This window comes from Adelges cooleyi, unplaced genomic scaffold, assembly GCF_023614345.1.
Source record: "Adelges cooleyi isolate 19-005CV unplaced genomic scaffold, UGA_ACOO_1.1 ACOO_flye_CR_arks_rails_tigmint_CR_PRNA_9, whole genome shotgun sequence".
Classification (NCBI taxonomy): Eukaryota; Metazoa; Arthropoda; class Insecta; order Hemiptera; family Adelgidae; genus Adelges; species Adelges cooleyi.
In genome coordinates, this window is record NW_026096579.1 from 14,308,966 (window position 1) to 14,327,226 (window position 18,261).

At 32.1% G+C, this 18,261-nt stretch overlaps 1 protein-coding gene across 1 annotated transcript in view; it reads right to left on the reverse strand.

Annotated features, from left to right (window-relative positions):
- Positions 1–18,261, reverse strand: part of LOC126846560 (lachesin-like) — an 83,368-nt gene that overhangs the window by 40,526 nt on the left and 24,581 nt on the right. Inside the window, exons 2-3 of the mRNA XM_050586132.1 lie at positions 17,954–18,090; positions 11,205–11,412 (exon numbers count right to left, since the gene is read on the reverse strand). Of these exons, the coding sequence (XP_050442089.1) occupies positions 11,205–11,412; positions 17,954–18,090 (345 nt within the window). The remainder of the gene's footprint in view (positions 1–11,204; positions 11,413–17,953; positions 18,091–18,261) is intronic.

Consider the following 18,261-nt stretch of genomic DNA (forward strand, 5'->3'; position numbering starts at 1 on the left):
GTTAGGTAAGGTTGTTACAAAAGTTATGTTACACCGTTATTACCATCATCAGTTTTTACTGGTATTACCCTTATCAGACTTTTTTTTAAATACATGTATTTACTGAAAAGCTGTAATATTTAGATATATTATGAGCAAATAAATGCAATCCTCTTCAGTTTGTGATATATTAGAAACAGTCAATATAGTAAAAAATTAGAAATTCTTAATTCGACATGAGTTTTATTATGGAAAAATATTACAACAAAAGTGATAAAAAAATTGATAATTATTTTTTTGGGGGAAAAAAGTTGTTTTGAAACATCTGGTATTAGGTTCTGGTAACAACAGTTATCAAATTGTGTGCTCATCTAAATTTTAGCATTTTAAGAGATATTATGCCATTGCCGGTATAACCCACTGACTGTTATTCTCCCATTCTTCTCTAACTGCTGTAAACTGACATACGGCGGCCAAGTTGGGGCTTACATTGTTGTTGAATGAATTCATGGAGAAAATACACTGATTTACGTTTTCGGTTAAGCTCTTACATTTTTGATAGGTTGATTCGTTGTGTTTGGGGGAAATACGAATTCTAGCTATCGCGTGATCATTATTTGAAGTAATAATATGAAGTTTCGCTATTCGGAAAATGTTTACCAAAGTTTTGCCCGAGTTTGAAAATCACTTAGACTGTCAATGCGATTGCGATAAGAACAAACGAAGGCAAAATCGATTTTCAAATAGAAATTCCAGCGAAAAACTTTCCTTGTCGTTTTACCGTTGAAATGTTTTGTAAATATTTTCCAATATTACTTTTGAGCAAATTTAGCAACACAAACAATAGAAAAAATGTGTTTTTAAACTGTATGTGTATGTATACAGAATACATTAACCCTTAAACGCAGCAAAACATTTCTAGAACAAAACTGCATATGCAATGTACTTGCACGTTTTTTTGATCTCACAGTTTGCAATGCTAATTTTTATTTTCGGTATATAGTGGTAAAAAATACACTTTATTTCTGCGCTCTAATTATGCTAAAGGTATAATTAAAAATGACAAAACAGTATTCACTGATTTGCATACATTTTTAGAGAAATAAATTACTAAATCGTACAAAGCAACTGTGTTGTAGTTAAGAATGAGAAAATGTTAGCTTAGCATAATATTTTTGAAGATAATTATTTATTTATTTATTATAACATATTTTATTTTTACTTATAGACTTTAATCTTTATATTAGTGTTAAGTTGTAGATGTAAGTTAAATAGAATACAATATTATGTGTATATTTTTTTCTAAAATAATATTATAATAAGGCTGGAAACCCACCTACAGCGCTGATATTTTAATTTAAAAAATAAACCAATTCTAAACGAAAGGTAATAATTATGTTAAGTATAGGAGTTCATATTTTATATGACTGTTTAATTTATTTAAGGCTCTTCTAATATTTGTTGGTATTGATTTTACTAAAAACAATATTTATGGCAGTTATGAGATACAATATAGCTGTTGTTTTTTTTTGTTCTTATACTTGATTTATATTAATCCTTATTTAAGAGTGATACAATTAAGATGTAGTGAAGCTGGACAAATTACTGCTTAACCGATAATTATATTGTATGCGTGCCTTAATAAACTAGTTCATATTGATTCGATGGTTATAAAAGTTTATAGTTGCTTACTATACCTAAAAATGATTCTACAATATTCTTATTACAGTAATTCTTCTATATTACATTAGTAAAGTTGTTTATCTTTTCTCTTTCTCTTTATAGGTTTTGGTACGTTAAAATCATATTTATGTCTCTATTAATTCATCTCACACCAACTCTTTTGTTATTTTTTTCCCTTAATTTATGTTAGCATATAGAAATAATTTAAGAAATAACATGTATAATACCCGAAAAAAATTATAGAAACCCACTTACATATTTCTTACAGTATCAATTAAATAATGGTACTCAGTGAAATGTTACAACATTTACTACTATGTTTGATTTCTTAATTATTCAGATAACTTATATACTTTACTTAACCATTTATTGTTAAAATTTTAAACAATGAAGAAAAAGGATTTTTATTCTTAAATTTGCCCTTTTTTTGGAATCACCCAATTATAGTCGATTATATTTGTCGAGTAGTTTAAATAGCTTATGTTTGGTCATCCTAAGAAACTTGGTTGAAATACTGACGTTAATTCTGGTTTTGTTCTTTAGAGTCTTCTACGGTTTTTTTTTGTACTTTAACGATACTATCTTTGTAAGTTGGACTATTCAAACTGAAAACACCATTTTCGAGAAAGGCCGGTTGCCCAAGGGTACGCCGGGGACCTGTATATATAATAACATATTCCGGTTAAGTAATGTTCAGTTAACTGAGGGGCTGCAGATACACACACACACACACACATACATTGGGGTGTAAGAAAAGATAATAGACGAGGGTTAGAAGATAACCCAAAGGAGAGGGTGAGTCAAGGTACATAGAATATAGGGAGTAGCAGTCAAGTCCTAGTTGTCCGGTCACGTTTTCCCGTTAAATCCATTTTATCCCACCCTGTCCTCCTTGCAGAACGTTCAGACGTGCCAAGACGGGAGAGAGAGCATAATATTATCTGTCTTATGTGCCCGTAGACGACACTTTTATTCACTCTGTACACAGCATTCTGTTGTAATCGCCATATTAATATGATGATGTGCTTGCTGCGGTAGTAGGGGAAGCTGAGGGGAATTGAAATATCTTTGGAACTGAAAATCCAGAAATTCCGTTCTTTCTTGAAATCGAACGATACACTTGTTAGATGTTATGTATAGAAGTTTCAGATTTTTAAAAATGAAGTTAAATATTTTTTTTAAAAAAGTGCAAATGACCGCCATTACCCATATAACGGGGTAATACCAGTTGCCAAAAACCCCATGTGAAATGATAGGGAACGATTTAAGTTCCTTAAAAAACATACAAATTATCATCAAAATATCATGTTATCAGTACAGACCTATTGTACAATGATATTATTCAAAGACTTTCAGCCGGTTTCACCAAAATTTGTTAAGAATTTAATTTATTGTTAATTATATTTAACTACTAGTTAGTGAAAATTGGGTTTCATCGAGATTTGTTAGCCTTTTAACACATTGTTAAAACGATTGTTAAATTAATCACCCGAAATCGGGTGTGTAATAAATTAATCGGCATGTTAAAATGTATTGTAGTACTTATATATAATATTTATATTATTAGAGTTTAGAAATTGTTTTATAATTTTTGTTGACTGAGTATACTAGTAATATATAATAATGTATTACACATAAGGTTATTACATAAGTTATGTTAGACCGTTATTACCCTCATCAGTTTTGACTGGTATTCCCCCTATCAGACTTTTTTTTAAATACATGTATTTACTTAAAAGCTCTAATATTTGGGTATATTATGAGCAAATAAATGCAATCTTTGCCAGTTTGTGATATATTAGAAACAGTCAATATAGTAAAAAATTAGAAATTTTTAATTCGAGATGAGTTTTATATTGGAAAAATATTATAACAAAAGTGATAAAAAAATTGATAATTATTTTTTGGGGGGAAAAAAGTTGTTTTGAAACATCTGGTATTAGGTTCTGGTAACAACAGTTATTAAATTGTGTGCTCGTCTAAATTTTAGCTATCACATTTTAAGAGATATGTCATTGACCAGTATTACCCACTGACTGGTATTCACCCATTCTCCCCTAGGTCTCGTTTTGCAAAATCCTCAGTACCAATCGTACTAGGTCTGTGTCGATGAATGGAGAAAGGCAAAGCTGTTGGCCGATCCCGTAGCATTAACCCTAAACAGGTATTTGCAATTCTAATTAAAACGGTTACAGGAACTTCCCCTTGTATATAGAACATATAGCTTGATACAAAACGAAAGCAACAAATTTGTTTAATCAAATTGCCCGAAACGCTGCCATTCCCGGGAGAGGCCGAAAATAATTAACAAAGTATTGAAAATAATTAAGTGTCTTAACGAAGTTGTATCGTTTTTTTGTTAAAAACGTGCAATTTTTTAGTAAAAATGTCGGTTGACACGTGTACACGTTATAGAATTTTTACTCAAACAGATAGACAATACAAAAGATAAGAGCAAAAATAAATAATTAATCTTCTAGCCAGCTTTACTGATATTTAGGTTATAAAAATCCTATTGTTGTTACAAGCAAAACTTATGTAAGGGATGTTTGCGCCCTGTAAAATAATTAATTTTACTGTGTACGCATTCAGGGTGTACTTAGCATGTTTTATGTAATTACAGAAACCGTTTACTGTACAAGTTTTTTGGGCTTAGCATAATGTGTTTTTGCAAAATGGTATTCCTCATTTCAAAGTGACAAATTAATCATTATTATCCCAGTTTTAATTAACGCATTAATTTATTACATCATTAATAACATAGCACGGAATGTCATTGTACCTGAAGATTTTTAAAACAGACTCTTTATTAATTTTTTCACTTGTTTAACTAATCAAATAAAACGTACAGGGTAAGTAGTATTTTAATCCTGACTACATAATATTATATTGTACAGTATGTGTGTCAATTTTATGTACACTTTTTATACCTGTAAACATATTATTCTCTCTTTTTTTTTTGCAGCCGGCTAAAAATATCTTCCATTACTAATGAGGATAAGAATTACCTTAACTGTTGTAAGTACTTGGAATGCAAACGACTGTACTGTTAAAGTTTCTGAATACGCATTCGACAATAAAGCCAATTATATTGTAAAACCACGCATGAGGTGTTCTAATTACTAGTGGTAATTCTTGCCGTTTGTAATAGAGCTACGCTTAAATGTTGAGGTAAGTTTAAGGCGTTCGGTTGTACCATTCAAACATAACAATTCAAACTTATAATATGTTTCATTGTCTTGCGGTTTATACTCCGAGACCAGTTATGCTGTATCTACATGTAACTTAATGAGATTGTAATATAGTAAGTTCAAAAGTTCATAACTTTTTTTATTCTATTTTTATGCGGTATGGCCGAGAGACTTAAAAAAAAAAGTTTCTAACGTGTAATCTATTATAATTGGGTAATTGGCATTTGTTTGATGTAAAACTTACTTAAAAGTCTAAATTTTAAACTTACGGGTAATTAAAAATATTAATTATGTCTTTAATAGGAAGGAGAAAGACGATTGATTGACTGATCATTTATGTAAATTTAAAAGTTTTTATAGGTTACAAATTGAAATAAAAACTACTCATTATTCATTTTTAAAAGACATTGTTGTGTACAAAAAAACTGTTTATGTTTATTGGGGTTACAATACCAATTTTTTCCATGAAACTAATCAGTTCTTCGAATAGATATTAGTTGTTATGACTTATGCCAAACATTTAAAGGAGCAGATCCATATTGAACTCTTAACAGTAACACTGAATAAAACAAAATATCAGTGCGGCCCATGTCCTGATGCCACTTCACGCGCGTTCCACGCCTACCAACCTAACCAACCGACAAATAAAGTTAACCAAACCAAAAAAAAAAGTAGTTATTTTGGATATGTTATCTCTTATCTGTTTTATCTTATCTTTTATCAATTAATTTGTCTCTTATCACTTATCTCTAATTTCTTATCTCTTATCTCTAAAGTTATCGTTTGTCTTTGCATGTGGTTTTTTTAAGCGAATTTCGAATTTCCAACTAGACTTAAACAGCGTTTCTTAGCAACTTTATACAAGACGACAATATTCCGTGCCGTCACTGTGGCCGTTGTCGCGGTGTGTTCCGTCCTTCGAAACGATTATTATAATACATAATATACATATAATAACAGCTACAACGGCGATATTATAACGATGCGGTGCGGTTTTCGTCGGCAAACAATGTAAAGGTTAATTTGTTAATGGAGTCCGTCGTTTAGACGGCTTAGTTCTGGTCCATTATCTTTGGCTGCGGTGGTGGTGGTGTTGTGTTGTTGTTGTTGTACGTGTACTTTGGTGGTAATGGTTGCGGCGGCGGATACGAGCAAAGAAACTATACCCGTCACGACTAACCCCTTTGCGACGACACCTAAGGAAAACTTGTGGGAAGTTTTTGGGGTTCATCCGCCGCCGCCGTCTTGACGTTGTCGGTAAGGCAATTTCACTTCACCGCGGCCACTCTAAACACGGTTGTTCGACCAAACTATTACCGCGGTCTGATCACGCGCCCGATTAATCGCATCCCCAGAGCTCCCCAGTATGATATTATTATATACATTATACATATTATTATTATTATTATTATAATGTAGCTACACGTTTAACTTGGCAACTTAAATTCCTTATAACGCGTCAGTCGCCTCAAGTGCCGCGCGTGCTTATACCTACTTACTTAACCGCGAGACGGTCTCAAAACGTGAGAAATATCTGGGAAAAAGATTCCAGAAAAAAAATCTAAATAATACACCCCTCGGTAGTACGATAATTCAATCAAAATTACAATCTCGGGTTTAGCTTGTCTCATTTTTCCCGGTTCTCTGTGCTCCTTATATGTACTCACACCTGATACCGGCTTAAAAATAGTCTTATAAAACAGATTTATCAAATTCGTATTTTACACACAAATAACTTTGTCATAAACATTAGTCGATACGTCGTTTTAATAATAAAAGTAATACAAGACAAACACGAATACTCGATAAGCAAATTATATTGCATGCGGTCTTTTATTGAGGAGGCTAGTATGGGCAATATTTAAGGAAAAACTAAACAGTATCCACACTACAACCGGATACATAAGCACGTGTATATGTCTTTATGTTCAAGTATAAGACCTTGGTACTTTTATTATCTCTAATATCTAATCTCTTACCTTATATCTCTTATATTTGATCTCTAATCTAGTATCTCCAATACAATCTCTATTTTTCTTTCTAATCTCTTTTTTTCCTAATCTGTCATCTTTATTTTTATCTCTTATCTCTTTTCTCTAATTTATTATCTCTAATATCTTGTCGATAATCTATTTCCTCTAATCTATCATCTCTAATCCATTATCTCTATTTCTATCTCTTCTCTCTTATCTCTATTTTTATATCTAATCCGTTATTTCTATTTTTTTTAATCTCTTTAATGTTATCTCTTTTTTTTAATCTCTAATCTAGTATCTCTAATATCTTAACTGTAATCTATTATCTCTTATCTATATGTTTATCTCTATTCTCTTTTCTCTAATCTAATACTCTAATATTTTATCTCTATTGTTATTTTTAATCTCCCTCATCCTTCCTCCGCTACCGCCGCAGAGTGTGACATCCAGCGTTACGTTTCAGACAAATTTTTAGGTCCTGACCCCCAGCGATAAAACATATACATGTTAAATAGGTTTTGTTCCAACTATCCAAACACTTGATGCTTATTCGAAAACGAGACTAGCTGTTGTCATCAGAAAAAAAAATAGCGTTACCATGTTTAGATACACAGTAGGCCTAAAATCTATAACTTATCAATAACAAACCGATTACATGCCAACGGCACCATTTCATTATTAAGACCTAATGACAATATTAAAACGGTTTAAGCAAATAAAGTGGCAGTAAATAATCACTTAAAATGTAGTCTGTTGAATTGTGTCTAAGTAGGAAACCGGGTAGTAAAAATAATCGTCTGAACCCCGTCAACGGGCGTTTGCTAAGACAAAACTGTGCATAAGTCATTAGTGCGTGCCAGTAATTTCTGAGTTCCACCAGATGTTTGATTGGTAAAGTTTTAATGTACTCGCGCAATTATTTTTCAGTTAGCGAACTCGGGTGTTTTTGGAATTTTGTAGTTTTTCGAAAACGTGGAAAATTCAATTTTCATCAATGGACACCCGACGAAACTTACTACTCGAGAAAACTTCTTTTTCCAAACAGTCTATGTTTATCTGATCACGTTTCGAATAAAATACATAATATGCTCTGCTGGTCTGATTCTAGAAACACATTCAATGAAAACGAAAATGGTTTTTTTTTCTCTAAAGAATAACCGTCATTATTTTATTAAATATAGATAATATTACCTAGTAAAACTAGTAGTACTAAAGTAGCACCCCGAAAATTGCTGCTTAGGCACGTTTTACATATTATATCTGAAATAAAATTGATGTGAGTGGAAAATGAAAAAAGTTAGCTTTATCATTCAGTTTGACATATTATGCTTTGTTTTTCATAATAAATGTGCTGCAATTTTCTGTTACAACGAGTGTATAAGAGTACACATAACTCTCGTGTGAGGTAGACAAACGCAGTTGTTTTTCATTCACGTTATTGTAACAATTGTATTAACATTGTTGAAAACCGGTAAGAACGATTCTAGTGGCCCTAGTTTAACAGGTCAACGTAGAAACAATGTATGATTAAGTCACACAACAATAAAAGGCCGTACTAGAATTTCACTCAAGTATTTGGAAATGTGGTAATAACATAGACATTATTGTTGTACTCGAGAGGCAGGAGAGTCAAAGTTCTTTTTTAGTAATAAAATATTTCTATTAACAAATTGTTTTGTTATAGTTTTTTACTCCTCTCGAAGGTATACAAATGGATCATTTCAGATATAGATTTATTGCCAAAACTGAGTTAGTAAGTTCGTTTACTAGATTTGTTTGAAATTAACCATGTTTCTATTACCACACTGTGCACATTTTGTGGGTAGTAATTTATACTTTGGACATTCACTGATGTGGTATTTTTCTCTATATTTCATAAATCATAAAAATGACCACAAAACCTTAACTGTGACCGTTTAGTTGACGGAGGATTGACGACACCACGATTGGATTTTTGTGGTTTCTTATTTTTCAATGTACAATGTAGAGTATTTTAGCGACTTGGAATGTGGTCAAAGCGATGAAAGCTTAATTAAAAACATTTTTCAGCCGAGTCTGCAACCACGAAAGAGCATTTTCATGTCTCGTTGAAGTACCGAATAATATTTAAAGTAGTGGTGGAATTACAGATAATGAAATGGTATATTAACAAGCAGTAACAAGCTAGTATCTAAGGTGGCTAGTAAACATATTATGATTTTTTTTTAAATTTTATAGTTTTTCTGGTCACATACAAAATGATGTAGTTATTTAAATTAATTTGTACCCATGAAACGATGAACTTATTTTTTAGATTTTATGAGAAAATATTTTTTTTGTCGAAAGATCCTATTTTGAAAAATGGTATAACGAATATTTATTGGACACAATTTGCATGCTCGAGAATAAATTGAAATCAATTGAAGGGAAATTGCATTTGTATATTATATGGATGTCTACTTTCGGGGTCCGTCTCTCCGGGAATCTAGGATTAAATGGGGTTCACGCAGAAAACCTTTAGTGTCTATTATTTTTCTTTTCACGCACAAAAACCGTAATCGACCCCCCTCTGTCTATCTGGTCTGAGAAAAATGTCTAGGGGTGTCAACAACAAAGGATTGCCACACTATACGGGGATGACAACGAAACTAACGTTTTCTAAGTATGTATACTTAAAGTTTATTCACCTGGCCGTTTGCTTCTTTATGTTAAAACATGTTGTACATCTTATCGTATTGGGCAATCACTTTTATTTTTAATGGATAAATTCGATAATAGGATACTAATCTTCTTTTGTTCATATTAAACGAATTCACTCAAAACACATTTGATCTCTAATCTCTTATCTCTCTTGTCTCTTATCTCCCTTACCCCTCTTATCTCTCTTATCTTATCAGATAAATCATCTGATATCGTTAGGTTTTTTCCTGTCCATTTTTTCCGGTTGTGTGCTAAGGTAAAGACATAAAATGTCAAAAATGAACGACAATGTTTCAATACTAAAAAGCAATTTTCTTACATGAAAAATCCGATTTGAACATAACCTAGTAATGTAGTCAAAAATGTTGTCAGGATTTTTGGTCTAAAACAGACCGCTTTCAATCCCCATAAATCATAATAAAGTGTTATCGCAAAAAGAGTATAGATAAGTAAGTCAAATAATTCAGTGCACATATAGGATACATTATATTATGCTTACAATCTGAGACTAGCAATATTTAAGGTAATACCGATCAACCCAAGTCAATACGTTCGTTGCTTTACATGTATGTAACTCCTAGGTCAACATTACTAACTAAAAACCATAATTTAAATGAGTTATATGAATTTATCTAATTTATATTCCAGCATCATCGTTTTGGGAACTAATAGTTTTAATTGTTTTTTCACTTATGTACTTTCGACCTTTTCCAGTGAGAGTTTTACTTGGATGTAATTTAAATGTGACTGTTATTTTGTTATGTTGCGTAAGATATTTAAGCACTTCACATTTAAAATTCTTTCAAACAGAAACAGCTGTTTTATTAGAGTTGGCCGTCACGTAGCAGAAGTATTAGGAAACCTACATAATATGGAAGAGATATTTTTCGGCAATACGTCACGTAGCACCGAAATAGCTGAAATGTATTATTATTTTCTACATTTAATGTATAGTGCAAACAAAATTACACTACATGCATACAGTAAGTGATGATCTTATTACTATGTTGTTAGGTCAATAAGAGAATGGGACAAGGCAGGCCCGCACATAATATTATGTTGGTAGCTCATTCAAAGGAACATTGGACTGCCGCCTGCAGTGCTTTGGATTGACTTTGTAGTCAAAAGGGTATGACATGTTTTTTTTAAAATGTTATTTTCAATTTACAAAATTGGCAAAGGCAAAGTGAAATATGTTATTATAAAGTAAATGTTGAAATTTGAAAATTAATAATGTATTTTGCTATGCAGAGCTAAATATTTGATAATGTATTATTTAACAATACATAGAGGAAAACAATGATTAAACCGCGCGCGGTTATATTTCTTTATCAGTGTTTAATTGTGAAATTCCAAATATAAATGAATAAAAAAAAGTGTGAATTAATTAAAAATTGTTTTTATAGTGTTCTAGAATTTGTATAACTTTTTTTTTATGACTGTTGTAAAAAACAACTTCATTTTACAATTAGTAAACTATTTTCTTGAGGAATGTAGCTGTAATTCAAACGACAACATGGTATGCGAAGAAGCAATGGAATTCATTAAAATTGTATACTTCTACATGAACAAAATTTAATACTGCACGAATTATTGTAGTCGAGAGAAATTAAAAAAATACAGGGTGTACAAGAAGAAGGTATTTCATAAGTCAGCACTGAAATGGTTATATTTTCAAAAGTAGATATATTCTTACCCAAGACGTCTAAACAGCCGATTTGCTTCTGCATCTCAATTGTGTTTACTTGACACATGTAACAACCTTTGTCGTTTTCTTCCACGTCTCTGATGTGTAAATACCAAGTTCTAAACCCTTCGTGAGTCACGCTGAACCGTCCGCTCGAGGCCACCACGCGTTCATGGAACGTCAATATCGTTTGGTCTTCTGCTTTCATCCAACCGATCTAGATGAAACGGTAGATACACATCATTAGTAAATAAAATAAATACAACAAATGGGGATAGGTGGCCCCATACCTTAGGGAACGCCTGATAAGGCATTTATTCAATTGCATAACACGCCACTGATGTTAACCACTTGGGAACAGGACCTGTGATAGATCAGAAAAGAGCCATCATAGAAGAGGATTAAAAATGCCTATTTGATGTATAACTGATGATACCAACTTAATAGGAAAAGCTTTTCGCAAGTCAGTGTAGATAGCATCTACTTGACCATCTTTTTCAATGATATCATATAAGAGTATCACTATCAGCTATCAGCTAGGTAATAATGGTGTAACGCGATAGACATTAGTTTTAATGCATTTTCGTTTGTATAGTAAAATATTTAAATTTATTTATCACATTAATATGTAATGATTGCACATATAAAAATAAACATAACATGTAACTATTGTGGCTTTTATATGTATGTGTACTAAAAAACGGTGAACAGCTTTGTAGGGTTATCCAATTTCTACAATGAGTTTTTTTTATTTCAGTATTGGTTTTAAACGTCATCATATTTTTGTACATGTTTTTCTAACTGATTATTTACATAAAGGCATTATTATATACATTATTTATGATTTTTTTTTGTTGTTTGTTGCATTAAAGACCTTAAAGTCTTTTTTTGTAGTAAAATAAATGCTTTCAAAAAAATTGAAATGTGTTATTTCTATGGAACTTTGTGGGTTTTCAACTACCGAGTATGTTTGTTTTCTGTAAGGGAAGAGAGAGTTTAAATGATTGTCCTAACGCGTTTCTCTAATCATCATTTAAAAAAGTAAATCAGAATAAAAAAAAACTACAAAACTATAAAAATCTACTGCAGGTGTTATATTTATATATATATTTTTTAAATAAATAGAAATATGTTTAATAACTCGGCAAACCGAGTAGTGTTGAGTTTGTGCTTGTGTTTTTTCTTTTTGTATGCATTTTTTTTTTTTTTTTTATATTCGATTTGGAGAACGCACTTTTGTCGGCTCTGTACTATATAATAATATACAGTGCCTTTGTGTGTGTATGTGTGTTTGTAATAATGTGCTCGTAAAATGCTTTTTGCAAAATCCGATTTCGATTGTTGAACGATAGGGTGGGAAAAAAATGAAAAACGCTTATTTTAGGTACCGTACAAACGTATAAAAAAAACCCCCCTTTTTCTGTCTCCATTCGAATCTACACACCTACAGTGCTGCGGATAGCATGTTGTTATTTAAAGTCGGCCAATAATAATATACTTTTGCGATTCTATCGAGGCCGTGCAAAGCAAAGGCGGCGGAAATAACCGTGTCTTGAATCGAATTACACTTGGTGTTTGCGAAATCGTAATGCAATTTGTCCGGTCATCACGGTCTTCGTTCGCCGTTTACCACAGTCGGAGGGACACCCGCTGTTTTGACGGGTATAAAAATCTTATTAAATGTGATGGAAGATTTTCATTAAAAAAAAAAAAAACCACTGCCTATGTTCTATAACGATCATAGACACTGCGACAATCGAAACACGGGGTCCAGTAAATCGAATAAACAATTCTGCAAATTTTTACAAAAAAAATTGGACTATGCCTTATAGTAACCTAATCCGAATATAAATATTTTAAGAATTTTTTTTCCCCTTAACTTTTAGGTACATATTTTACTACATTTTTCAATATATTGAGAATTTTTGTCACCGATTCTTATAATCCGAAAAAGGGGATTTTTGGTTATTTTAAACGGCAACATATATGTCTTTAATTACATAAATGTGTAGACAAAATATTTTAAAATATGTCAGCGTTTGAATTTTTTATTTTCATTTATCTGTTCATTAGCTATGACTTTGTAAAGATACTACTAAAGGTAAAGGTACTAAATTTCCTCTCAATAATTATCATATTTCTTCGGTTTTCCAAAACCGGTAAAATTCATATTTATGTTCGCATTGTCCAATTGGCGATAACTAGAAAGTCCCTATAAATTATTTTGAAATAATGATAGACAAACGGTTCTTATCTACAGATTACAGGTTATTTATTATATCTGATTATGATTCAGAGTACGGTAACACGTCAAATTACTGAAAATACATAATATATTGTATATACAACAAATAGTTATTAATATTATTAATACTTAAAAAAAAATATAATAACTTAAATCACTCAAGACATACAAACACATTTTTTATTTCTTCGTTTTATTCCATATTGGATTGACCATTCTCTATTCGTTACTGTTTCTCTGTCGACTTTACACACTTCCACACCTTCATGTCTTTATTTATGACTTTTGACATCCATCCAATTATTTTTCGGTTTACTCCAACCTCTAAACTATTCTACACTAATCTATTTTACCCGTTTTACTTTATCCTCCCTCCTTTTCAAAAGAATGGCACAATCTCCGATCTTCTTTTAATAAAATAACTTGAAATTCCTTATTCTGTCTAGCCTTGTCATTCTACTCTTCCGTCCCAACATGTTCATTTTATTTTTCATTTTACTTAGTCAATAAAACGGTTTAAAAACGGTTTGTTTCGTTTCCGGTTTGTTCGCACAAAAACAAACCGTTTTCGTTAAATTATCATCGTTTAAGATTTTGGCCTCGTTAGTCGTTTGTTTCCCTGCCATACTACTTCTTTGGTGTTTACTACCTCTTGCCCGAAGCCAAAGCTTTGTGTATTTATTTTCCTTGCCATGTTGTTGTTTACACGCCTTGGTCGTTGACGCGAGGGTGGGCGAGGCGGCCGATGATTTTAAGTTGAAAAAACAACTATTTACTTAATCTGGGCATAGCGCTTTCATGCCTTGTTATGCACACACAACCGTTAAAATCATACATCAAACCAACCCTTTGAAAAGAAAAGGCGTTCCGTAGCACTATCCCTTTCCGTCACGGTTTTGCATACACTTCTACTTTTGACTTCTATTTTGCGTTTGAATTATATATAATTCGGTTACATTGCATTATCGCTTATTTAACGCGCAGTCGTCCGGTGTGTGTGTGTGTGTGTGTGTTTGCCGAGCCTGGTAAAATTCAAATATATCTATCCTTGTGCGTGTCGACTACCGTTTAAGTATGGTCTAAGTCCAAATAGTGAATAAATTGTTTTTACCTGACCGCAGCAATATATCGGGACGAACCCACCCACGCCGTAACGTTTAGATTAAAGATTGCTTATTGCTCTAAGGGTTCGGTCGTCTCGTACGGGTTTAACTTGTTCGCTTAGGCTCCTGCACATATTATATGTTTCAGTTTTATGCCGGATTATTTATCTTTCGGTTGGCTATCACAAACGGTATTTTTTTTTTTATAGAAAGAGGATAAACCCCGAAGGAAACGTTTTGAGCGAGGTTTACGATGCGTTATTATTATTTTTTCTACCTATGTAAACCCGACAGACTGTAAGTAATAGGGTTTTAAAAAAAAAAAAACACCATTATCACGGCGAATTGGTCCGCATTTTCTTAATTTAGAGAGGCCGTCAATTTCCAAAACGCGCTTTTAATACAATTTTTTATTTTTTTTTAATCGATTTAAGCTGCATAAACGACATTAATTTTATGTTGCGATAGCCGTTCTGAAAGGAAAATTGTGTAAAGGAAATGTGACCACTGAGGGTCGTTTGACGGTTTAATCACTTCGCAGAAGACTTTACATTTTGACTTAAACTACGTTGTTTAAATTGTAAGTAGTTTTTTTTTTATTTAAGCTTTTAAATATGATATTAAAATGTTATTACCGAGGTTAGTGATTGGTGTCCATACATAGTTTTTGGCCGTTAGCTATGTTGTGATATAATTTATTTTTGTATCATAACGCCATCAATTTGAGCGTGTATTGTATAATAATAGTTTGAAGTTGCATAATTTGGTCCGTTTTGTGCATTTAACAATTTATTCAGATTTATTCTTTCACACACAGTTACATAATATCGCCATACATATATTTACATTGCTATGCACACGGTCGGTAAAGTGCCTGAATTATATAACCAACAAAAAAATAAAGGTAATAAATATTAAATTCTGGATGTGGAAATAACCCTCCACGTTTGTCTAACTACCCCGACCCTTCGAAAACAAGCTTTTGGCTCCCTTCTCTTCGTCTCCGGCCATTTAAATATTGTAAAAGTTTGGGCGCTGATGAAATATTCTTTTCTGTAACACTGGAGAGCTACAAAAATAAATCTGGCTTAACCTGGCTGATTTATTTCCGCGCACTTCTGCTACAATGTTTCATTTAAAAAAAAAAAAAAGAAAACCGTGGAATTTATTCATGTATTCCGTCGAACTTGTTAACCGACCTCGGCCAAGAAAGTGTAGCTAAGTTAACGGCTAGACATACACCACACCGGTCTATTCAGCATGCGTTCAATGGAAAAAAACTTTAGTCGTGTTCAGCAGTAGTTTTTAATAAAATATTAAGTTCAAGTTCTGATCAAGTTGAACATTTATGAATATAACCGAATAAAAGTATCAAACGCTAAGTTGGACACTTTCTTAGTGACAAATAATTGTTACTGGCACATTGTGACTGAATTCACATTGTGTGGGACTGGTACGGTTAAACTAGTAATAGTTTTTTTTTTGTTTTTGTTTTTAGAATAGAATTTAAATAATACCAAACGTTATTGGGAATTTGTAACTGCAACGGTGACAAACGTTAGGAAAAAAGGACAATATTTTTGGGTTAAAAATTGAATAGCAAATCTACTGGAGTCACAGAAGGGTCTCTCGAGTTGGCAGTAATACTCTGTTGTGATGACATACCGGATGAGGGATGTTCCACAGCAGCTGTTATATGGACCTTTAACGATGACCACACGGGTGTTGAACAGGCAGCAGGCACCTGATGCGGATGCGCGATTTGCATAATTTATAAAAGCGGTGTCGGCTGTTGCAGATATCTACTTTGCTGTTGTCTTTTCCGGAAAGGGAAAGATTCTGGCCCGTGTGTACGTGAGCGGAAAGCAAATGGAGAAATTTAATAAACCCTCACAGTAGACTGCTGCTGAATTAAGAAGAAGAAGAAAAAAATGAAAAAATTAAGGCCCTCCACATTGATTGATACCCGTCGATAATAATTGAATAACGCCCGGAGACAAAGCTGATTAAGTTTATTCTCAAAAGCCTAATTGTAACGAATAAGAACCTCCTACAAGAAACTGCACAGCGGCTAGTATAATTTCAGTATCAACCGGGTTTTTTATATTATTGGTAACTTACACACCATGTACTTATAAAACGAGCTACGCAGATTATTAAATCAAATACTCGGTCTGAGCACAACCAAATTTAATATTGACCTATTTAATTTTTACATATTGTGCATTTTTTAATTGAAACTATTTGCTCAAGTATAATGATTGCAATTTTGAATCTATGTGCTATTTATTTTTGACATTTTCATGTCTTAACTCTGGCACATCACCGAAAAAACTGATGTCACAAAAACTGCCGTGCTGTTATCTGATAAGAGTTAAGAGATTAGAGATTAGAGATTAGAGATTAAAGATTAGAGATTAGAGATGAGGGATGAGGGTGGAATGGGAGTAGGAATGGGGTTGGGGTTGGTGATGTTAATTTTTTTAAATTATGTGTTGTATTCACAACGATTAAACTATCACTAAAAAATAAATTCAATAATTTAACAAGTCATATTATTCCCTATGAATTGTTTTAGGCCAGATATTATGAAAACACTAAAATATTAGCCAGAAACTTGATATGTTTACTAGCCACCTTAGATACTAACTTGTTACTGCTTGTTAATATACTATTTCATTATCTATAATTCCACCACTACTCTAAATTTATTCAGTACTTCAACGAGACATGAAAATGCTCTTTCGTGGTTGCGGACTCGTCTGAAAAATGTTTTTTTTTAAAGTTTATATTAATGAATTATTGTTTTTTTTTAAACAAATGTATATATTTCACCGCATAAAGGATAATATTATTCCATTGAAACTTGATTTATAAATTTTAGTAGGACTTATATAATTCCTATATACATATTATATAGGAAATAAACAGTTTTTTTATTTTCCAAAAGTTGAGGAATATTACCATTTTGCCACTCAGCTGTTCAATTGATATCCCACTGAGCACAAAGGGAGATTTATATGTACATATTTTGATGTTTTGGTTTAAAAAAAAAATCTTATAATTTTTTTTTATATTAAAATTAAAAGTATATAACAATATGGTCTTTTTAAATCGATATACTATATTTATATCTACCGCTATATTGATAAAATCATATATTTAGTACAGAGATACCTCGGATTATTGCTAACCTAATGCTGACTTAACTTTTTCTAATACAAAACAGAACATTACTAATAACAATAAAGATAAACGTGAGTCGATGAGGTAGTTTTTTAAGTTTAGCAACATTTAAAAAAAACTGAATTGATTACTACATTATTGTATTCTGTTTTTTTTTTTTAATTTGCAAATACTATAAGCATGTAAGTGCTTGTATAACTTAATATGTAGCTTTTTCTACATACTTTGTGAGCTCCTAGATTGTCGATTGTGCAAGACAGTGTTGCTCTGCGACCTACTGTGGCTGTTACGTTTTCCACGGTGCCGTTAAACTTTGGATCCATTTTTGTGAGTTCGGTCTTGAAATCCGGTAATTTTGAACCTGTAAACACACAAACGGCCGTTGGAGATTAACTGTTGGAGAAAATGAGTGGGTATTTAATAGGTGTAAACGAAAAAGGGCGTTAAAAGCTGTGAAAAGCCATCGACGAGTTTTGTCTTTAGGCATCGAGCCAGTTCAATTAACAAAATTGCGTTATTCCTTTTACAGCGA